This window comes from Salvelinus alpinus, chromosome 26 (assembly GCF_045679555.1).
Source record: "Salvelinus alpinus chromosome 26, SLU_Salpinus.1, whole genome shotgun sequence".
Lineage (NCBI taxonomy): Eukaryota > Metazoa > Chordata > Actinopteri > Salmoniformes > Salmonidae > Salvelinus > Salvelinus alpinus.
The window spans coordinates 22809460-22834326 of record NC_092111.1 but is presented as its reverse complement, the minus strand read 5'-3'; the positions used below and the strand labels follow the sequence as shown (position 1 = coordinate 22834326).

At 43.8% G+C, this 24867-nt stretch overlaps 1 protein-coding gene across 3 annotated transcripts; it reads right to left on the bottom strand.

Annotated features, from left to right (window-relative positions):
- Positions 1–885: 885 nt before the first annotated feature.
- On the bottom strand, positions 886–24655 carry bzw2 (basic leucine zipper and W2 domains 2). 3 transcript variants are annotated; one of them, XM_071368264.1, is made up of 13 exons: positions 24567–24646; positions 21972–21996; positions 13405–13475; positions 11605–11781; positions 9479–9582; positions 4948–5013; positions 4647–4782; positions 4446–4555; positions 4000–4170; positions 3658–3804; positions 3358–3496; positions 1703–1825; positions 886–1484 (listed from the first exon to the last, which is right to left on the bottom strand). In XM_071368264.1, exons 3-13 carry the CDS (start codon positions 13466–13468, stop codon positions 1456–1458), a joined length of 1266 nt encoding a protein of 421 aa, XP_071224365.1. In that variant the 5' UTR covers positions 13469–13475; positions 21972–21996; positions 24567–24646; the 3' UTR covers positions 886–1455. The 3 variants fall into 3 exon arrangements, with proteins under 3 accessions (XP_071224365.1, XP_071224364.1, XP_071224363.1); XM_071368263.1 differs by having other exon boundaries at positions 21972–22026; positions 24567–24632; XM_071368262.1 differs by lacking the exon at positions 21972–21996 and having other exon boundaries at positions 24567–24655.
- Between the last annotated feature and the right edge of the window lie 212 nt (positions 24656–24867).

Below are 24867 nucleotides of genomic sequence, written 5' to 3'. Positions count from 1 at the left end.
TGAGGACACATGATACACTATATCCAAATATCCTTATGAGAACTGGAGCTGGCTAATTAGTTGAGGTTACCATTGAATGTGCATGTAAGACCAGCATCACATTACAGCCATAGGCAGGCCTAGTTCATGAATAATTAAGCATCCTCTGTGGGTCAGTGAAGCCCTGCATGGCTGGGATTTCCTTTGCCCACCTAAACCTAGACAGGAAAACGACAGGTTGGGGTAGGGGGAGACCCAGAGATCCTCAAATGAAAAAACGCACACGCAGGAACAAACACACAATATCTATGTCAGTGAAAGCTGTTCAGGCATTCATTTGACCTAAATGCACCAATTAACTGACAACCCCAAAGAGTGTGGACTCTCAGTCCCTGGATTGAAAAGGAAAAACATTCTGAAATCAGGTTATGGCTCTAGTGAATATTAGAGGCAACATACTGCTCTGAGAAACATAGACCTACAGTAGATGCAGCAGTATGGCACTGATGTAATTCTTTATCTACAGTGGAGGTCCCTGTTGCTCATTAACTCCCTAGATGTTGTCTAAAATGGCAACCTCTTCCCCATGGGCCCTGGTCAAAAGTAGTACACTAACTAGGGAATGGACAGAGGTCACAATAGTGTCAATGGCATTCCTTTACCTGGCCTGTTCAGGTGCAGAAGCAGGTGCATGAAGGTTAAGTTACACAATGACTGAGTGAACTTCACCTCTCATCTCCTCCCAATAATAGAATTCACAGTCATCCACTTTCTCGTTCAGCTCTGAGTACCTAACTAATCAGTTTGTTAAAACCAACTTCCTTGGCCTCTATCAGACACATGAACAGAACCCAGATTTACTAACCTACTGATTTAAGATCACAATACAGAAACAAAACAAGCGAATACATATAAAAACACTTTATTAATAAAAAGATAAAAGCATTGCCAAGTTGCATACAAAGTTGAGTATCCATAAAACAAGTATGACAATCTACTGCAGATTGAGGTCTGGACTTCCTCTCTATGCCTGAACAACGTTAGTGAAGGGAGTCTGCTCTGACTGATGTGTTCAACCTGTATTAAAGGCCCAATCTTTAATTTAAAATATCAGAGATATTGAAGTTGAGTTGGGAGGTCCGGGGGTTTATTGCTGGGGGTTGTGCTTTGATTGCCTGGAGCAGGAGGTTGAGTCTGACCCCTGGTCGGTCAGACATTATGGATAGGCGCGTTCCAGGTCGTCTTTATTGCAGTAATGTTGCACACATTCTCATACTTCTCACAATGCCTTATCTTGAATGTCTCAGGAACCCCACTAATATAATAAAGTCTAGCAAATCTTCTAAAATAGGTAGCATGAATGCTTTAAAGACAACCTGAAACATGTACTACGCAACATGGGGACTGACTGACATACAGGCCACAGGATGCAGCAGACTTCAGAGTTACAGACAAACTCCTTGCTGGGTCAGTCTTCTAGTCCTCCTCTCCCTCAGACTCAGACTCTACAGGGGAAAATAAACAAGGAGATATAACTAAACAGCTCCTCTTACTGGTGAAAACAGGAATTACAGTTTAGAGCACATTACAGCCCAACAGGAAGCCTATTGAATGTTAATAGTCCAGTTTCATTGATTCAACAATAATTCTCTGAAAATGCAATGGTTTTCTATTCAGTTATTGATTAGGTTACCTGTAACCTTTATTTAAATATAAACGTTACCTTCTTCTGCATTTTGCAGCCACTCAACAAACTTCTTCATCTGCTCGACAAAGACACCTTTCCCTTTGGTGGTGTGAGTGTCTTTGTACCACCTCAGAATGGCCTCCTCACTCAAAACGTCAGCTGGGTGGAGACGAGACAGAACAGGAACAATTAGCATAGCACCACAAGGAGAAGTTAGTGCATTAAAAATAAACTGAAATATCACATTTACATAAGTATTCAGACCCTTTACTCAGTATTTTGTTGAAGCAACCTTTGGCAGCGATTACAGCCTCGAGTCTTCTTGGGTATGACGCTACAAGCTTGGCACACCTATATTTGGGGAGTTTCTCCTATTCCTCTCTGCAGATCCTCTCAAGCTCTGTCAGGTTGGATGGGGAGTGTTGCTGCACAGCTATTTTCAGGTCTCTCCAGAGATGTTAGATTGGGTTCAAGTCCGGACTCTGGCTGGGACACAAGGACATTCAGAGACTTGTCCCAAAGCCACTCCTGCGTTGTCTTGGCTGTGTGCTTAGGGTCGTTGTCCTGTTGGAAGGTGAACCTTCGCCCCAGTCTGAGGTCCTGAGCACTCTGAAGTAGGTTTTCATCAAGGATCTCTGTACTTTCCATCCTAACTAGTCTCCCAGTCCCTGTCGTTGAAAAACATCCCCACAGCATGATGCCGCCACCACCATGCTTTACCGTAGGGATGGTTCCAGGTTTCCTCCAGACACTTGGCATTCAGGCCAAAGAGTTAAATGTCGGTTTCATCAGCCCAGAGAATCTTGTTTCAAATTCCAAGCGGGCTGTCATGTGCCTTTTACAGAGGGTTGCTTCCGCCTGTCCACTCAATCATGAAAACCTGATTGGTGGAGTGCCGCAGAGATGGGAGAATCTTCCAGAAGGACAACCATCTCCACAGAGGAACTCTAAAGCTCTGCCAGAGTGACCATTGGGTTCTTGGTCACCTCCCTGACCAAGGCACTTCTCCCCCGATTGCTCAGTTTGGCCGGGCGGCCAGCTCTAGGAAGAGTCTTGGTGGTTCCAAACTTCTTCCATTAAAGAATGATGGAGGCCACTGTTCTTTGGGACCTTCAACGCCGCAGAAATGTTTTGGTTCCCATCCCCAGAATTATGCCGACACTCCTGTCTCGGAGCTCTACGAACAATTCCTTTGACCTCATGGCTTGGTTTTTGCTCTGACATGCATTGTCAACTGTGGGACTTTATATAGACAGGTGTATGCCTTTCCAAATCAAGTCCAATCAATTGAATATATCACAGGTGGACTCTAATCAAGTTGTAGAAACATTTCAAGGATGATTAATGGAAACAGGATGCACCTGAACTCAATTTCGAGTCTCATAGCAAAGGGTCTGAATACATTTTTTTTTAATTTTATTCTACATTTGCAAAAATTTCTAAAAACCTGTTTTCACTGTCATTATGGGGTATTGTGTGTAGATTGATGAACAAAATCCAATTAATCAATTTTAGAATAAGGGTGTAACGTAACAAAATCTGAATGCGCTCTGTGATATTGAAATTTCAGTTTACTTCCTAAATTGAAATGCAATTGACTGCAACCTGACTACTAAGACAAATGAAAGAGACCCTTTATTTTTCTACAGAGACATTGTGTGAAACAGTGTTCTGTATAAGATAACGCTGACCTTTGTAGAAGAGAACCACTATCTTGGAGAATGACTTCATGAAGTGGATATGGTCATAGCAGTACTCCTGGATCCTCAGTAGCAGCACCAGCTCTGACTGGCCCTGGGTGCTGAACGCTGCTAGCAGGGGGGCATAATGCTGGAAGGGAGAGGATACACACCCCATAAACAAAGTCATTCATTCATGGTTGATGTTAGTGTTCGAGGTGTTTGAGAGCCTCCAGTGACCAGCTCTCATGTTGCTATAGAGTGGTTAGGTTAGGAATGATGTTATTAATGGTTGATGTTATGATAACATACTTTAAGGTGTTTGAGGGCTTGCTCGGTGACCAACTCCTCCTTCTTGTTCCACTCCACAGCATTCATGAGAATGTTCCACAGCAGACCAATCACAGCTTGCTCCTGGAGAGCACTCCTTTTCATCTCCTCCTTCACGTACACCACCATCTAGAACCACAGAATAATAACTCTTTACTGTCCATTATCTTGTGGAGAATGGAATGTATTATTTTTGCTTATATAACCCAACCCAGAGATAAACACACTCCAAGGAGGGGTTGGAAACACAGGGTGGGGCGCAATGCAGCTATATTGGTGCTTGTTCAAGAGTACAACGGCAGGACATGGCATCTGGTACTGTACCTCTCGTATGGGGCAGTCCTGAGAGAGGCGCTCCTGTAGTTCTTTCTGCAGCTCCTTGCGTGTTCCCTGAGACTGCTGCACACGCATGAAGTCTGAAAGCTCCTTCAGCCCCGCCTCATTGAAGTACTTGGAGAAATGCTCCACGTTCTGCTTGTTGGCAGGAAACAGCTCCTAGAGAAACAACAAGTCTAGGCTCAAACAACTTCCATTGATCTTCAACCCTAAAAATTGACACAACAGCTCTTTCTTGTGGCTGAAATAGAATAGGAGCACAATAAAAGAGGCTCTCTAACCTCTAGGCCAGTGGTTCCCAACCTTTTCCATTTCGGGGACTACCAAATCACTGTCAAACGCTCTTGTGGACCACCATTCGCAAAGTCCCCGAATTCTTTTAACATCAGGTTGGAAATTACTGCTCTCGGCTAACTGCCTAAAGGGTTTCTTACCAGGAGTTTCTTATCCAGGTTAGCCTTCCTCAGGGCTGAGGTGACTGCATTGGCATCTTTCTCAGATATCCATGCCTTGAACATCTTCACCGCAAAGGATGCAGAGATACCTGCAAGATACCAAGAATAAGAGAACTTGGAAGAAAACCAGAGCTATCAATATATGCCTCAAGAAATCAAACCCCTCCTACACACACTCACCTTCCTTGACAACATTGTCGCTGAAGAGGCTGGTGAGGATGGGCGGGGGCAGAGTGCCATTAGCCAATAGGATACCAGTCAACATAGCCAGTTTGGTTTGCTCTGATTCACTGAATGCCTTCAGGAACAGCAAAAGCTACACACGATAAAATCAATTAATCGAGACAATTATGTAAACTAAAGACAATACAAAATGTCTAAACACCTTAAGATATGACATCACCACAAGTACTTAGGAGAATGAAAAACTGAAGTAGATCAGTTAGGGACTTCACATGAGTATTTCCTATGAATAGTTTACCTTTTTGATTTCCTCCTCAAAGGCATTCTGCAGGTACTTGTACCTCCTGATAAGCTTGTTAAAAACCTAGAGAAACACAAAGACGCACAGAGGGACATGAGATTTAGTCACAGACAGAGGGCTGGGAGGGAGACAGCGAGAGAGCGAGGACAGCAACACAATTAGACCCAACAAATCATGAGAAAACAACAAGATAATTACTTGACAAATTGGAAAGAATTAACAAAAAGACAGAGCAAACTAGAATGCTATTTGGCCCTAAACAGAGAGAACAGTGGCAGAATACCTGACCACTGTGACTGACCCAAACTTAAGAAAAACGTTGACTATGTACCGACTCCATGAGCATAGCCTTGCTATTGAGAAAGGCCACCGTAGGCAGACCTGGCTCTCAAGAGAAGACAAGTTATGTGCACATTGCCCACAAAATGAGGTGGAAACTGAGCTGCACTTCCTAACCTCCTGCCAAATGTATGACTATAGAGACACATATTTCCCTCAGATTACACAGATCCACAAAGAATTCAAAACAAGCCCAATTTTGATAAACTCCCATATCTATTGGGTGAAATACCACAGTGTGCCATCACAGCAGCAAGATTTGTGACCTGTTGCTACAAGAAAAGGACAACCAGTGAAGAACAAACACCACTGTAAATACAACCCATATTTATGTTTATTTATTCACTTTTGTACTTTAACTATTTGCACATTGTTACAACACTGCATATAGTCATAATATGACATTTGAAATGTCTTTATTCTTTTGGAACTTCTGTGAGCGTAATGTTTAATGTACATTTTTATTTATTTCACTTCACTTGCTTTGGCAATGTTAACATATGTTTCCCATGCTAATAAAGCCCTTGAATTGAGAGAGAAAGAAAGACAGCGAGCGAGACGGCGGGCGGTCGAGAGAGAGACGGCGGGGGATGGCGAGCGAGGGGGCGAGCGCCGGCGCGAGAGAGCGAGACGGCGGGGAATGGCGAGCGAGATGGCGGGGGATGGCGAGCGCCGGCACGAGAGCGAGACGGCGGGGGATGGCGAGCGAGGGGGCGAGCGCCGGCGCGAGAGAGAGCGGGCGAGAGAGCGAGAGGAAGGGCGGGCCGTGCGAGAGAGAGGGTGGGCCGGGCGAGAGAGCGGGCGAGAGAGCGGGCGAGAGCGAGAGAGAGGGCGAGCGAGCGAGAAACTCTGAAACAGTATAAACAAACACTGAAACGCAAGAAATTGAATTATACCAACAAGACACTTGATGAAATTGAAAACGCAATTGACCAAAATCAGTTCTGGGACATTTGGAACAATTTAAGCACAACAAAGCCACAAGAATTAGCCATACAAGGTGTAGGAATTTGGAAAACTTATTATGATAATCTATACAAAAACATCCCAAGAAAAGACTTACAACAGAACCAATTAGAAATTAAAGAAAAATTGAACATCCTTGAATCAGTCATTAAAAACACCCAAAATCCATTATATTACCCAATAACCCAACAATAACTAAATGAAAAGCTCAAATCTATTAAATCAAAGAAGGCTTGTGGTCTAGACAACATCAGAAATGAAATGCTGAAAAACAGCACACCTGAGTGGCAAAATGCTGTGCATAAATTGTTCAACGTGGTTTTAACTTCTGGCTGCTTCCCTGATGTCTGGGACCAGGGGCTCATCTCCCCTATCCACAAAAGTGGACAAATCAGACCCCAATAATTACAGGTGAATTTGCGTAAACAGTAACTTGGGAAAGGTTTTCTGTAGCATTTTGAATTCAAGAATTCAAACCTTTCTTCAAGAAAAAAATGTAATAACTAAATGTCAAATTGGCTTTCTCCCTAACCATCGCACTACTGACCATATATACACCTTACACACACTAATTAATAAACACGTCCTCCCAAAAAAAAGAGAGCAAAATCTTTGCTTGCTTTATTGACTTTAAAAAAGCATTTGATTCTATTTGGCACGAAGGGCTATTCTACAAAATTCTCCAAAGTGGGCTTGGTGGTAAGGTGTATGACTTAATAAAATGTATGTACACAGAAAACAAGTGTGCAATAAAAATCAAAAACCAAAGAACAGAATTATTTTCACAATGTCGAGGTGTGAGACAAGGCTGCAGTTTGAGTCCAAATCTTTTCAACATTTATATCAATGAATTAGCAGACATGTTGGACCATTCTCCAGCCCCAGGACTCACACTATTTGACACAAGAGGTGAAATACCTGCTATATGCTGATGACTTGGTACTTCTATCACCAACCAAAGAAGGTCTTCAACAGAACATTAATATTCTAGAGCAATATTTCCAAAATTGGGCCCTTGCAGTAAATTTCCAAAAAACGAAAATCATGATTTCCCCCCCAAAAAACAGATGTCAGAAACACAAATATAAATTCACCCTGAACAACACCATAATTGAACACACTACAAATTACACCTACCTTGGTCTGACCGTATCTGCATCGGGAAACTTTAATATGGCAGTGAATGCACTCAAAGAAAAAGCCCGCAGAGCATTGTTTGCAATAAAAATGAAATTATTCAAAATACACATCCCAATTAGAATTTGGACCAAAATATTTGGCAGTGTAATCCTACCAATAGCTCTTTACGGAAGTGAGGTTTGGGGGCCACTCAATAAACTGGACTTTAAAATGTGGGACAAACATCCAATTGAAGCCTTACATGCAGAATTCTGTCGGAAAATCCTACAAGTCCAGAGAAATACACCAACTAATGCATGTAGGGCAGAATTGGAACGCTTTCCAGTAATAATGAAAATACAGAAAAGATCATAAACATTTTGGCTACATCTAAATTCAAGTCCAAATTCAAGTCTGCAATTTAAAGCACTTCAAACCCAAGAGCTGAGCCCAGAAACGAGCCCTCTCAGTCAGCTAGTGTTGGACCTAACCAACCAAGCTGACACCAGCACTGCTTCAAAAGAAAGAATTCCAATAAATAAAATCATGAACCAATCAAAGGACTCATATATACAACAATGGAAAAACGAAACAAAATCCCAAAGCCGACTAAATTGCTATCTGACCCTAAACAGAGAATATGAATTGGCTGATTATCTCTACTCTGTCAGAGATACGAAGCAGAGACAGATCCTTACCAAGTACAGGCTGAGTGAACACCGATTGGCAATAGAAACCGGCAAACATAAGACATGGCTACCCAAAGAGGAGCGTGTATGTGGTCACTGCACGACAGGGGAGGTAGAAACAGAGATGCACTTTCTCCTTTACTGTGATAAATATTCCTCACCAAGAGATTAATTATTCACAGAAATTATTACATTTATTCCAAATTTTAACTCATTAAACCCAGAGGAAAAACAAAAAATACTCATGGGCGAAGGAGCAATGGCTCCTCTTGCAGCCAAATATGTATTTGCCTGCCATAGCCTGAGGGACACTGAATAATAACATCTGCATAGTAAGCAGTAACTTACTTATTATTACTGTTATTGTTATTACTATTATTATTGTTGTTTATCATTCCAAATAGTAGTGGTATGGGTGGTAATGGTAATGATAGCAGTTTAGTGATGGTGGTGGTGGTAGTAGTGGTAATGATGATGGTAGTTGTAGTAATGATGTAATGGTGAAGATGACCGTTATTTAGTTATAAGTTAGTTAGTTTAATTTTCCATATTTATATATTTTACATTACATTCTACTATTAACTGTTACCATTTTATTGTTATTATTTTTGTATTTAATTTTGTATTATTATTTACTGCCATTTTATATTATTATTTGTTATTGTTTATAATTTTATTACAATGTATATTGTATACATTGTTGCTTTGGCAATATTGACAATGTTTTTCATGCCAATAAAGCAGCTTGAATTTGAGAGAGACGGCGAGAGAGAGAGAGACAGACGGCGAGAGAGAGAGAGACAGACGGCGAGAGAGAGAGAGACAGACGGCGAGAGAGAGAGAGACAGACGGCGAGAGAGAGAGACGGCGAGAGAGACAGACGGCGAGAGAGACAGACGGCGAGAGAGACAGACGGCGAGAGAGACAGACGGCGAGAGAGACAGACGGCGAGAGAGACAGACGGCGAGAGAGACAGACGGCGAGAGAGACAGACGGCGAGAGAGACAGACGGCGAGAGAGAGACGGCGAGAGAGACAGACGGCGAGAGAGAGACGGCGAGAGAGAGACGGCGAGAGAGAGACGGCGAGAGAGAGACGGCGAGAGAGAGACGGCGAGAGAGAAAAAGAAAGACAGACAAGCAGATGGTGCAGGAGTGAGTGAGTTTAATTGAGGAGGATTATATTAAAAGGATGTCGTGGAGTGTTGACAAACTGGATACTCCCAGGGGTTTGGTGGGTATTAGCAGGTCTAATACCACTTTACTACAGGTGTCTCAAGCCCAAAATCCCCTCCACCCCCAGGCCTTGGTAGGAAATGTTGGCTAACGTTTGAGGATGTGACAAAGTCAATGGTGAGACAGAGAGAGAGAGAGTGTGTGTGTGTGTGTGGTGTGGTGTGGTGTGGTGTGTACCAACCTGAGCATAGCGGCGGAGGTTGGCATGGTTCTCCTCGGTGGTAAACACACAATGTTCTGTCACCTTGGCCTTGTCCCCCTCATCAATACGCGTACCACCGGGAGCTGAGACAGACAAAAAGGGAAAGCCACAAGGGTTAAAGGTTAAATCCTGTTTACATGGGCCTTTCCCCATCTCTGGTCTTAACGGCTAGCTTTTACTTGTAATGATTGTGTAAGGTGGTTTTTACCTAGTTTAGTTGAATACACTGATTGTAAGTCGCTCTGTATAAGAGCGTCTGCTAAATCTGACTAAAACATCATGTATGTATAACATGTCTGTCATCTAGTTGTAAAATGGATGGCTCTTGATGCAGAGCCAATGTTCTAATCCGTTCTTGTTTGAGGATACAGTATCTGAGGGCTTAGAGTCCAAACTGCAACCTGTATCTAATGCTTTAACAATCATTGTTGACTTTGAATCCATTTTTAAGGACTGTTGTGGATTAAGAATACAATCAAACTAAACTGTTTTGTGTGCGTCTGAATTCCTGAATGCGTTGCCTTCACGAGTGCATGTGTGTGAAGTGTGAACCAGGAGCTGATCCTCCATGCTAAACTAAAGGCTAATCTGGTTCCCTGAGAGGATGGTTTATTTTGGTGGATTACCAGGTACAGCTGTAGGATCTTAATCTGATCACTCCTTTTTGCTGAGAATTTTTCTACATCGCAGGAAATACAGATGAGCTTTGTGATTAATTTATTGAAAACCCACACTAACAGTTATATTAACAGTGTTCCACTTTTCTTGTAGCCTCTTTTGGCCAGCTAATAGCCTTAGAACCGATCAAGCAACATTACCGATCAAGCAATAAACGGTCAAATCCTGTTGCTGCAGGATTATTTAGCTGTTACGAAATAAGTCAAATTAAGAGCCTACATCTGTATCCCTGGTCTCCCTCTGTGCTGCTCGGTCTCTCCCTGCCAGGGTCTTATTATAGGACTATAGGACCAGGGTAAACCTGTTATCTCTAATGGGGATTGACATGCAGACTGACACAGGCCTGGCAGAGAGTCCTGCGTGTGTTTGCATGCGTGTGCACGTGTGTATGAGCTGGACAGAGACAGACAGCAACTAATTCTACACAGATTAAACATGTCAGGATGTGAATGAGCGTGTGTGAATGTGTGTGTGTAAGAAAGATAGCGTGTATTTGGACATGAATTACATTTCTAAAGCCTAGCATAGAGTACAATTTTCCTTTCCTGCCTTATGTTCTGGGTCTCCCGGGTGGCGCAGTGGTCTAGGGCACTGCATCGCAGTGCTAGCTGCGCCACCAGAGTCTCTGGGTTCGCGCCCAGGCTGGGCTGGGTTCGCGCCCAGGCTCTGTCGCAGCCGGCCGCAACCGGGAGATCCGTGGGGCGACGCACAATTGGCATAGCGTCGTCCGGGTTAGGGAGGGTTTGGCCGGTAGGGATATCCTTGTCTCAGTATGTAAAAAAAATTATTTAAAAAAATGTAATAAAATGTATGCACTCTACTGTAAGTCGCTCTGGATAAGAGCGTCTGCTCTTGGCCGGTAGGGATATCCTTGTCTCAGTATGTAAAAATGTAATAAAATGTATGCACTCTACTGTAAGTCGCTCTGGATAAGAGCGTCTGCTAAATGACTAAAATGTAAATGTAAATGTTCTAACAAACGTTCTCCTTTCTGATCCAGCGATATGGTACCCACTAGGGTTCATGCAGGTGCCTGCCTTCTGCAGTCTACTGAAGAACAGTCTCTCCCGGATGTCTTTGATAATGGGAAATGACCCTGATAATCTGACAAAGCCAGCTGTGATCGGTTTGTAAGTTTGTCCTTGCCTGAATGGACAGCCCGGTTACTGCGATCAGCTGGTTCATGGATGGACACTGGGGGACAGTAACACTGTGCACAGTACTGATACAAAGGACCACGATGTTCCACCACTGAGCTGACACCGTGCAGATAACCATAACACTGTAGCTACCTTAATATAACACCTAGCGACATCATCAAGCGGTGCAGACCTCTTAATGGCTAAGAAGATGGACTGACAGTCCTGGGACCTGGGTTTGAGTCCCGGTTGCGCTGCCTGCTAAATTCACTACACTCCTCCACTCACCGAGCATGCTCCCTGCGATGAGGATGTCGAAGAGGGTGTCGGCATAGCGACGGTAGTCGAGTCGGGAACCGGTAACGTCCAGGAACTTAGCTACAGCATCGAGGTCTCCTCCTGCTTCGTTGAGGCCCAGAACGATTGTGTCTCTGAAAACTGTGGGCTCAAACTTCTCCTTTTCATCTGGGTGGGGAGGGACAAGGCAGAGGAGGACAGTGTTGTACTGTAGGTACACTAATGTCTATCAAACCCTAACACAGATAACATCAGAAAATAAGGCATGGTAAACCATGCATAATATATACCGTATGTCAGGGATCCTCAACTAGATTCAGCTGCGGGCGGATAGTTTAGAGTTTAGAGCTGATGGTCAGGGGACCGGAACATAATTACAGATAATTTGTAGATTGCAAATTGACCGTAAGAAGCCCAAACAGATATAATATTTGACTAAATCATGTCAAACCTTGTTTACATTTGTATACGATCTATTATGCGTGGGAATACTTTGGAACAAATTTCCAAAATTGAAATAACTTGGAGCAGATTTGCTGGTGTTTTTACAGTCTTTTATGTCCAACAATAAAAAAATAAAAATAAAAGTACTTGCTTCATTTATTTTTGCTCAGAAAGCTTGGGGTCCAAATAAAATGGCCCGCGGACCGCCAGTTGGGAAACGCTGCCGTATGCATGTTAGTGAATGATCTCTAGGGCTAAAAGTCAATACATATTGTATAGCTACAGCGGTACATTTGGAAGCATCACAGACAGCTCTTCATTTCCCCAGTCAAGGTGGGATGAAGACAAGGGACACTGCCTTGATGGGACACTAGCTGCTACTTGGCCTGGGGGAGGGTTAGCCTCCCTGATTAATCCTCTGTGTTTTTCACAAAGAACACATTGTCCAAACGATGTCCTCTTCATTAATAGCTCTCTGGGTATCAACACACGGATCAAGAGAATCAACAAGGGGCCTCACAGAGTATGAACAAAATGTTCCTACAACACTACATGTCCTTCTGCTCTGTGAGTAATGTTCATAACGACACCCACTGTACTGGGAGGAAGTTCAGCTATAGCCTGGTCCTAGATCTGTTTGTGATGTCATGTTGCCAAGTTGCCAAGACACCACAAACAGATCTGGGACCAGGCTAGTTCAGCTCTGCCTTGTGTCCTTCCACTGCTGTCAGCGACAGTGACATGCTCCACTTACACCGATGCTGTGACATTCTAGAAACTTCGACATCTTAATGACTGGGAGCCAGTCTGGGGCCAGGCTGGATTACAGTAGGTGTTGTGTAAGAGGGAATGTCAAGCCACAACAGCAATATATTGCTGTAACAGAAATGAAACAGAACCCTAGAAGCGAAGAGTGTTTATAGTCTGTGTTTATGTGTGGAGAAGAAGAGAGAAGACAGGAGAAGAGGAGAGAAGACAGGAGAAGAGGAGAGAAGACAGGAGAAGAAGAGGAACGTAGAGGAGAACCCTGCTATCTCTTTGCTGGTCCCTTACCAAGAAGCAGATCTTAATAGGAGAAATATGAGCTACAATTGTGCATTGACAATTTGGTTGTCGGTGAGACTTTAAAGATAATCAAGACATTTTACACAGTCTCAAAGAGGCAGTTGATTTAAGAAACAGTTTCAATTATCTGGTATTGCAACTTAACACGGTCTGTTGTCTTGCCAACATATTGGTATTGCAATTTATCACCATGCATGTTGTCTTGCCAACATATTGTACGTGGTAAACATTAGGCATTGACATCGCACGTAGACAGCCGTCTGTGGTCGTAACGCAACTCACCCCTTTTCCTGGTCTTGAACCGCTGGCCTGTTAGCACTGGCTTCTGCTGCTTACCGGTATTCATAAAAGTCCTGAGGAAAACAAATACAGAAATCGGAAATGAGCAGACCATATACAACATGGTCAACACACAACACTACCATCCGTTTAATGACAGAATGTCTTGGTTTCTGTCAACATGCCATATTTAACGGTCTGCAAGATCATTTCTAGGCTATATCTTAATAAATATGTTGTACATATGGTAAAATTATTTATACATATGTTAATATGCCCAAAAATGTACTGTGACAGTTTACTAATAGCTAACAAACAAATTAAATAATAGTTAAGTGCTTCATTAAATCTCAAACCAGCAAATCTTCAGGATGTCAGTTGAAAGCTCTATGCTTACCAGCTGTGAGCCCCTCTTAGCAGTGACAGTGAGTTAGAGAAACAATTCACTTAATGCTCTGTGACTGGCTGAAACTTGTCCGGTCTGTCAACCTTGTGCCCTGTACTATACACCTGTCAAAAGTTTGGACACTAAAATGCATTTCAAATTAACAGGGGTGCCTTGTTAAAAGTTAATTTGTGGAATTTATTTTCTTCTTGTGTTTGAGCCAATCAGTTGTGTTGTGACAAGGTAGGGGGGTATACAGAAGATAGCCCTATTTGGTAAAATACCAAGTCTGTCACGATCGTGTGGAAGAGATTCGGACCAAAACGCAGCATGAGGAAAATAAGCCATCTTCTTTTAATTAAATGAACGAAGATGAACATGAAACGAAAACACTATACAAACAAACAAAACAACAAATGATCGTGAAGCTAAATAACGCAAGTGCACAGACAAGCAACAGACGTTAAACAAGACAACTACCCACAAAAGCCTACTGCCTATGGCTACCTTAAATATGGCTCCCAATCAGAGACAAATGAATGACAGCTGTCTCTGATTGAGACCCAATCTAGGCAGCCATAGACATGACTAGACAACCTAACAATACTCTATCCCATACACATACAACACCCATAGACTAACCAAAACACACACAACATACAATGCCCACCCCAACTCACGCCCTGACCAACTAAACATAATCAAAATAACATAAAAATAGGTCAGGAACGTGACATAACCCCCCCCTCAAGGTGATTACTCCGAACGCACCACCAAAAGTCTAGGGGAGGGTCTGGGTGGGCATCTGTCCACGGTGGTGGCTCCGGCTCTGGACGCTGTCCCCACACCATCATAGTCACTCCCCGCTTCCGTATCCCCCCCCCAATGACCACCCTCCAACTAAACCCACCTAACTGAAGGGGCAGCATCGGGATAAGGGGCAACACCGGGATGAGGGACGGCAGCTCCGGGCTGAGGGACGGCAGCTCCGGGCTGAGGGACGGCAGCTCCGGGCTGAGGGACGGCAGCTCCGGGCTGAGGGACGGCAGCTCCGGGCTGGCTGGCGGATCCTGGCTGGCTGGCTGGTCATGGCTGGCTGACGGCTCTGGCTGGTCATGGCTGGCTGACGGCTCTGGCTGGTCATGGCTCGCTGACGGCTCTGGCTGGTCATGGCTCGCTGACGGCTCTGGCTGGTCATGGCTCGCTGACGGCTCTGGCTGGTCATGGCTCGCTGACGGCTCTGGCTGGTCATGGCTCGCTGACGGCTCTGGCTGATCCGGTCTGGCGGAAGGCTCTGGCTGATCCGGTCTGGCGGAAGGCTCTGGCTGATCCGGTCTGGCGGAAGGCTCTGGCTGATCCGGTCTGGCGGAAGGCTCTGGCTGATCCGGTCTGGCGGAAGGCTCTGGCTGATCCGGTCTGGCGGAAGGCTCTGGCTGATCCGGTCTGGCGGAAGGCTCTGGCGGCTCCTGTCTGGCGGACGGCTCTAGCGGCTCCTGTCTGGCGGACGGCTCTAGTAGGCTCATGGCAGGCGGGCGGCTCTGCAGGCTCATGGCAGACGGGCGGCTTTGCAGGCTCATGGCAGACGGACAGTTCAGACGGCGTAGGGCAGACGGGCAGTTCAGACGCCGCTGGGCAGACGGGCAGTTCAGGCGCCGCTGGGCAGACGGGCAGTCCAGGCGCCGCTGGGCAGACGGGCAGTTCAGGCGCCGCTGGGCAGACGGGCAGTTCAGGCGCCGCTGGGCAGACGGGCAGTTCAGGCGCCGCTGGGCAGACGGCAGACTCTGGCCGGCTGAGACGCACTGTAGGCCTGGTGCGTGGTACCGGAACTGGAGGTACCGGGCTAAGGACACGCACCTTCAGGCTAGTGCGGGGAACAACAACAGGGCACACTGGACTCTCGTGGCGCACTCTAGGCCTGGTGCGTGGTACCGGAACTGGAGGTACCGGGCTGAGGGCACGCACCTCAGGGCGAGTGCGGGGAGAAGGAACAGTGCGTACAGGGCTCTGGAGACGCACAGGAGGCTTGGTGCGTGGTGCCAGAACTGGAGGCACTGGGCTGGAGACACGCACCATAGGGAGAGTGCGTGGAGGAGGAACAGGGCTCTGGAGATGCACTGGAAGCCTGGTGCGTGGTGTAGGCACTGGTGGTACTGAGCTGGGGTGGGAAGGTGGCGCCGGATATACCGGACCGTGAAGGAGGACACGTGCTCTTGAGCACCGAGCCTCCCCAACCTTACCAGGTTGAATGGTCCCCGTAGCCCTGCCAGTGCGGCGAGGTGGAATAGCCCGCACTGGGCTATGCAGGCGAACCGGGGACACCACCTGTAAGGCTGGTGCCATGTACGCCGGCCCGAGGAGACGTACTGGAGACCAGATACGTTGGGCCGGCTTCATGGCACTCGGCTCGATGCCCAACCTAGCCCTCCCAGTGCGGCAAGGTGGAATAGCCCGCACTGGGCTAAGCACGCGTACTGGGGACACCGTGCGCTTTACCGCATAACACGGTGTCTGACCAGTACGACGCACTCTCACTCCACGGCAAGCCCGGGGAGTTGGCTCAGGTATCCAACCCGGCTTCGCCACACTCCCCTTTAGCCCCCCCCCCCCCAAGAAATTTTTGGGTGTTACTCACGGGCTTTTCAGGCTTCCGTGCAAGACGCGTCCCCTCATAACTCCAGTTCTTCACTCCGGTAGCCTCTGCTCTCCTCAGTGCCTCCAGCTGTTCCCATGGGAGGCGATCCCTTCCAGCCAGGATCTCCTCCCATGTGTAGCAACCTTTACCGTCCAAAACATCCTCCCATGTCCATGAGTCCTGTTTACTTTGCCGCTGTTGTTGGTTCCGCTCACGCTGCTTGATCCTGTTGTGGTGGGTAGTTCTGTCACGATCGTGTGGAAGAGATTCGGACCAAAACGCAGCATGAGGAAAATAAGCCATCTTCTTTTAATTAAATGAACGAAGATGAACATGAAACGAAAACACTATACAAACAAAACAACAAATGATCGTGAAGCTAAATAACGCAAGTGCACAGACAAGCAACAGACGTTAAACAAGACAACTACCCACAAAAGCCTACTGCCTATGGCTACCTTAAATATGGCTCCCAATCAGAGACAAATGAATGACAGCTGTCTCTGATTGAGACCCAATCTAGGCAGCCATAGACATGACTAGACAACCTAACAATACTCTATCCCATACACATACAACACCCATAGACTAACCAAAACACACACAACATACAATGCCCACCCCAACTCACGCCCTGACCAACTAAACATAATCAAAATAACATAAAAATAGGTCAGGAACGTGACAAAGTCCATATTATGGCAAGAACAGGGCAAATAAGCTAAGAAAAATAACACTCAATCATTACTTTAAGACGTGAAGTTCAGTCAATCCGGTAAATTTCCAGAACTTTTAAAGTTTCTTCAAGTGCAGACGCAAACACCATCAAGCGCTATGAAACTGGCAATCATGAGGACCACCACAGGAAAGAAAGACCCAGAGTTAACTCTGCTGCAGAGGATAAGTTCATTAGAGCTATCAGCTTCAGAAATCGACAAATCTGTCCTTTGGTCTGATGAGTCCAAATGTGAGATTTTTGCTTCCAACCTCCGTGTTTTTGTGAGACGCAGAGTAGGTGAACGGATGATATCCGCATGTGTGGTTCCCACCGTGAAGCATGGAGGAGGTGTGATGGTGCTTTGCTGGTGACACTGTTGGTGATTTATTTAGAATTCATGACCCACTTAACCAGCATGGCTACCACAGCATTCTGCAGCGATACGCCATCCCATCTGGTTTGCGCTTAGTGGGACTATCACTTATTTTCCAACAGGACAATGACCAAAAACACACCTCCAGGCTGTGTAAGGGCTATTTGACCAAGAAGGAGAGTGATGGACTGCTCCATCAGATGACCTGGCCTCCACAATCACCCGACCTCAACCCAATTGACATGGTTTGGGATGAGTTGGACCACAGCGTGAAGGAAAAACAGCCAACAAGTGCTCAGCATATGTGGGAACTCCTTCAAGACCATTGGAAAAGCATTCCTCAAGAATCTGGTTGAGAGAATGCCAAGAGCTGTCATCAAGGCTAATTTTAGTTTAACACCTTTTTGGTTATTACATGATTTCATATAATTTATTTCATAGTTGATGTCTTCACTATTATTCTACAATGTAGAAAATAGTAAAAATAAAGGAAAATCCTTGAATGAGTAGGTGTTCTAAAACTTGACAGGTTGTATGCACACTCACTTGTCCACGTCCACACAGCACAAACTAGTCTCCCTCTCTCTCAATACAAAAAGGACATGTCTGATCACAGGGAGACACATGCACGGTTGGTACAAGCTAACTGCATCTGATCCAATGAGAGAGACTAACAATTGGACGCCGAAGGGTCTTTTGAGTGTCCCTCCTTGGGACAGACAGTGAGACAGGCCAGTACTAGAGGGTCAAAGGGATTAAGGAATCTTATAATCTACTGTACCACACCAAAACATGTTGTCTGGAGGAGATTCCAAAGAGCATACTGTAGTAACCTGGTCCTAGATCCAGATGTTCTTTAGCTAACTTCTGACTATGGTTGACATGCCATTAGGGATGTCCCCTTGGTCAACAGAGTTGTCTGTTCTTTTCGACCAATCGATTAGTCTAAATTTTTAAACTTGTATTTTAACACCATATGTTTGAATAAAATCAACTATATGTAGGCTACTGAGCTTGCCTGATGCTTTAAGCACTGCGATTAAAAATGAAGACAAATTACTAAAGAGGGAGCCAGATATCAATATAGCCTAACCAGAAGAAAAAAACCTGTTCCAACCTCCTCCTCCCGCTGCAGCTGGCCTTCACAGATTCTGCCATTAAGCTCTTGAAGTTGCCGGTATAGGCTACACCAGCGGTCGGCAACCTTTTTCATTTGTAGTGCCAAGTTATCGTACCATTTCTACTGATCTGCGTGCCAGTTATGATACTCATATGCACATTTTCGTGGAACAGTTTCATTGCTTTTGAGACATGAAGACTTATAAATGAAATGTCATGTGGTTAATCAAAATGTCATCTAAATTAAAATGATACAAATCTAGTAACTTCTATTGCCATTACCAATATGTAAAAGTAGCCTACATAAAGCCAACAAATATAAACTCTGCAGGCCACAGGTAGAAAATATCCTGATTCCAAATTCTAAAGGCACTCACATCTGAGCTATCTTTGTTGGAGGTGCATGGTAACAGTTGAATAACATGACTCGCTAGCTGACGTTACGTGTATGATCTTATTATTCGTATCTCAGAGCCATTTACTTTGCTAGTTATAGCCTAATGTTACATAGCTAACCTGGATGGTTAGCTACATGCAGATTCATGCAGGGTAGTAACATCATGAGTTGGGATTATGGTTTAGCTAACGATAACTAACAAACTTTTGTACTTGACAGTGTTCTGTACATGTGACCTTATTTTAACACCACAAAAAAGTAATACTTCCAGGTCAACTGTAATATGAATACCATTGTAAAGTACAATTTCTCCACTTTCCAGCAAAAATCAATGACAGACTTTCATGCTACCTGTCTCTGCATGATTGAAGAGGGCAATGGAGCTCCACCTGGTCTTTTTAAAAATGGCAGAAGGGGAAGCGAAGGCTACTGAGTAATAGTGAAAGGGGAGATATGTTGTGTAGGGAATCCGCTTTTTTCACCCAACTTGTCATCTCAAATTTTAATAAAACACTATAAAGAGTTTATATAATGTGTCTTTACATACTTATTTGAAGGTTTGTGTCAAATTTGACTAGGGTTTTTAGGGCAGCGCTACAGTTATCTTCACAAGTAAACTGCAGCTGTCGCGGATTTTGAGAGTCATGATGGCTGGCAGTGATGACGCAAAACATTTTACAATTGACAAGGGTATTCTCCTTTCCCGTTCTCTTTCTTGTTTTTAATCTGAGAGAGAAGCGCTACCCCTGGCAGACGGATTCTGTACGGCACACATGTGTTACGTTGTGATACATCACAAATTATCGTACAGCGTCAGAGGGGTCCGTTTCTCCCAACTTTTCTCGAATATTATTGTCCATTACCATGTCAATCAACGCTTGAATAGAAACAGTTTACACCCCGGATTTTGATGCCAACACTGTCGCTACAGTCCCATTCGTTTTCGTCACAGCCTTGTTTGAATGCCGCGGTACGCATAATGTGTACCTACCGAACAGTGTTAGCTACCATTAGCTAGCTAGCTACATAGCTTAAAAGACTCCACTATGCAAGTATCCATTTCAATATAATGTCACTGCAACAACTGCTGATAGCCAGATCAAATTTACCAGCTACGTCTATCTACTCCGATTTCAGCTACATTTTCAGATATTACACGTTTCAAATTTTAACAGAAAGTAAATTTCATTTCAAGTTAAAGTGTACTGTTAGCTAGATAACTAACGCTATCTGGCTGGCTTGCTAGCTAACTTTGCATGTATGATATTATTCGTATCTCAGAGCCATTTGCTTTGCTAGTTATAGCCTAATGTTAACTAGCTAACATTGAACTTGGTTGGTTAGCTACCTGCAGATTCATGCAGGGTAGTAGTGTCATGAGTTGGGATTATCGTTCATTGTTTACCTAGCTAGCGACATGTCTTAACAAAATAATCCATTAAACCATTTCAATAGAATGTCACTGCGACAACTGTTGATAGACATGTGGTAAATTCGCTTTGGCTATCTACGCCGATTTCAGAGTACTCTCGTGTGCCAGAGCGCAGAATAACTGACAAAATCTTGACCACTCAACACCCGTTGAATATGGCCGGTGTCAAATGCTGGCAATTTAAAAAAATTGTTGCCAGGAGCACAGTAGCAGTCACCAACGCTCTGGATAACATAAAAACAGCCTAACGAGTTCTGCTAGGGCGAGTAAAATGGTCAGTGAGCCGTTCTCTCATTTGTGTCTGGAAGTAGCTAGCAAGCTAGCCAACCAACATTAGCCGGTTAGCTTGGGTGCTTGACTTTGTTAGGACAGAACGCTCAGATCAACCCTTAAAGAGATGGGTGTGGCTGAAGCTTAAGAGGGTGTGAACGATGCTGAATGGGTGTAGACAAAGGGATCTCCAGTAGGTACCAATACATATAAAGGCCATTTTCTCAAAAGTGAGGTTACAAGTTGATCAACTTTCAAAGCAGAATTTCTTTCCCATTGTTCCTCAAATGCAGTGTATGATATACAATTTGTAGCCCTGAGTCTCTACTTTTATCCAATGTAAAAAAAACAATTTCAAATTTTGCTACATAAGACCGAATCAAGGCGGTCGGTCACATTTGACAAGTCATGCCCCCCTCCGTCCTTGACTTTTTCTACATCTATTTAACACACGTATGTTGTTAGAATTTTGATATGATGAACATAATTTGTATATTAAGCAGTTTAAGAGGACTTTTTTCCCTGGAGTGCAAAAAAAGTGACTTTCAAGTCCTTTTACAAAGTCACTTTTTTATTTTGTTATTTAACTAGGCAAGTCAGTTAAGAACAAAGTCTTATTTACAATGACGGCCTACCGGGGAACTGTGGGTTAACTGCCTTGTTCAGGGGCAAAACGACAGATTTTTACATTGTCAGCTCGGGGATTAAATTTAGCAACCTTTCGGTTACTGGCCCAACGCTCTAACCACTAGGATTTCTATATTGTATCATAAAGAGACAATTATGAGGTTTCCAAAACACTTACTATTTTTCTGACAGCATATAAAATGTATTTATTAGACTTAGAATGTTGCAGTCAAAATGGCTTCTCATTGGCGCAAAAAGGGCGGAAGCAAGGCCCGGCAGCTTAAGTGTTAAGACATTATAAAGGCTCATACATGCTTATTATAATCTATAAAGCATTATTTTAGCTGTAGGTGCAAGTGTTACCAACAAATCATATTTGGTGGTTAGGGTTAGTTAGGTTAGAGTGAGCCTCTTGTCTCCCTATAGCTCTGTGCACACTGTGTACTCTGTACCTCTAAGACCTCTAAAGAGCACCTGACAATACCCACAGTTTTAGTCTTTTTGCCCCCGGAGAGAGCACAGTGAGCTGGGCTAAGCACCAGTAGTCTGCCCTGGGGGATGATGGTAGTGATCCCACAGCAATTATCAGTGTATTAGATGTTGTAAACAGGACTCACCTGATTTTAACCTCCACGTAGACCTCTGCAAGGAGGAGATAGAGTTATGCATCACCTTCGAGGTAAAATTGTGAAAAGGAGAAGAAAATCTGACATTTTCTGTGATGAGACAATCAATCTGAATAATGTTCCTTTTCACAACCAGGTTGTCTGTGAAAAGGCTTATTACACTATTACATTTCTTATTACACAAGAAAATGGGGAAAATCAACCCCCTTTTCACAATATTACTAACTCTTCATTTAGGCACCTAGAGCCAAATCTCAGCATAATGGTTGGTCACGAGAGACTCTTCCTCTGTCAGTGGACTTCTTCTGACTTCCATAGACTCCATGACAGAGAACCAATTTGATGTGGAAGGCTGCACTTGTGTAACATCTCTGACCAGTTTCATAACCACAGCTTTATATGGTCAGTCACAATCAGTATTCTCAACAACAACTCCCCTTATGATTTCACATGTCAAGCCATGTGCATTGTCACATACCAGTGCCATGTTACACAGACCCCTTCCCCCGCCACCAACACACACAAACACACACAAACACAGCAGGCTGCCTGTCACCAACACGCACGGACGCACAAACACAGGCTTTGTAGGTCTGTCCAACTGACATTCAATGCCCAAAATAAATACAATTCCTGGAAGCAGGCAACAGTGGCCAGAGAATGGTGACGGGGAGACTCAACAGCCTCGGTGGAGCTCAGTCTGTCTGATATGAATTACAGAAAGTGTGTGCTCGTACTAGAGGGTGATAACAAAACGCGACTAGTTTCAAGTTTCAAGACTACAGTATAAAAGAACGCACCTCTTTTTGTGTGAGTGAAAGAGACTTCACTTCCATGAATGAATGAATGCCTGCGCCCTATCTGGCCATCGGCTCTCATTATAGTGGACAACAATACAGATGTAGGATCTTAATTTGATCACCTTGTTGCAGGAGAACTTTCCTGCAACGCAGTAAATTTAAAACTTGTAGTGTAAAACGTATAATTTCCACTTTGAAATTTAAAGGCCATGAACAGTCCACATTTCATGAAAAACATGATTTTATGATATTTGGATGAAACCAGATCAAAGTATGATGACCAAAGGATGAAAAATTACTATTGCTTTCACATGGATAAAGTTTGATCATAAAGTTACTGGTCTCCTACCCCATGTCAAACACTTGTATTCAGGAGGCATAATTATTAAGGGGATAGGGTGACATCACCCCAACTCTCATTTTAATACATCAATGGAAACATGATATTATCGTACCTAATTTAAATATGTACAGCCTTGTAACCAATAATGGAGAATGCGTGTTTGCAGAGGGGTGTGATTTATTTAACTAGATCGCTACTCTACTGGTGCAAAAATGTGACTGTAGGGTGTCAGCAATTATAATAGAAAGTTTACACTATTCATCTATGGCAAATATACTGTACTTATGTCTCCACTTTTATCTGTATCAGGTGTTAACAAGTTACTGGCTAGCTAGGACTTCAGGCAGCATGGAACAAAAGGCGCGGAAGGGTCGCTCAAAACTCTGATGCAGTTCTCATGTCAACACATCCGTCAGTGCTGCTTAGAACCGTATCACAAGAGATGTATAAAAAAAAAAAAATTGACATCATTAATGCCTCATTTTCTATGTCCATCACCAAATTTGCTTTAGATGATTTGACTGCAACACTGCATTTACGTTTCTTGACATAAAGCTTTTTGAAAAGCCTTAGTCAAGGCGAGCTCATGAACTGTCTTTTCAAATTTCCTGGTAGTTAGCCTTAAGAAAAAAATGAAATTTTACTACAAAAAAATCGCATTTCTATCCCCAAAAATATTATGGGTGATATTTTAGTCACTCAAAATACTAACGTTCTATATATTTTTAAGACTTGATTTTTCCTTAAGAAACATGTATCAACTACATAAATGTTCATTAATCATAAACCACATAATAATTCACATTTCCCGTTGCTGCAGGATTATTTTGCTGCTGTAGCAAACTGGCTCAAATGAAGATCCTCTCCTATAGCCGCTTTAATGCCCTCCAAAGAGTTCAGCGGCAGCGGGTGCTGAGAGGTCACCTCGATCGTTATTCTTGGATCACTGATAATCTGTGCACGTGCAGACAGAACTGCGTGTTATGACAGACTATCGAATTCCAAATATACCCAAATATGCCAGTCTCGTTCTCCAGTTGGCTATTATGTCTTTGGAGGACTGTGGACACTATCATGTCACAAATAATGTTTATAAAGCGGTTTTAAATGATGCATAGCTAGTGGCTACATTATACAGTAGCCCATGGCGGTTGGCATCTCCAAAACCGGCCAACCCATGCGAGCACCGCGCACCTGTAACACACCGCACCGTGGGCAGAACCAGCTTGGCATTGGCAATTACAGCTATTCACGTCGTTACTTTAGCCAATGTTAATATATATTTGTCAAAAATGTACTTATGTAAATCATTTCTTACGCCAAACAACAAACAATTTAAGAGAACTAGGGCTAAACTTGTCACCAAATCTAGCCAAGCTCATAAAGTTGAACATTTAGGCCTAAATATTACATTTCATAATGTGAAATATTTGAGGGATTTACCTTGCAGTGGATGACTCTACAACAAGTTGAGATGAACAAACGACAAACAAGAACAGTCACTTATCAAAACGCCTTAGAGTGGCCAGACACTTGAAATACAGCCGGATTAAACCAAAGATGTCAGTATAGGGGGAATCCAGACATAATTAAATATACCAAACTATAACATTAATATATAGGATATTTCTCGTCCAAATACATTTATTACAAGCTATTCAAATTGTAAAGAGGAATAAGAACACATTTATGCATTTTAAGTTAGTGAGTGGACAATCTGTCACCTCTTTTCTTCACATAGTGG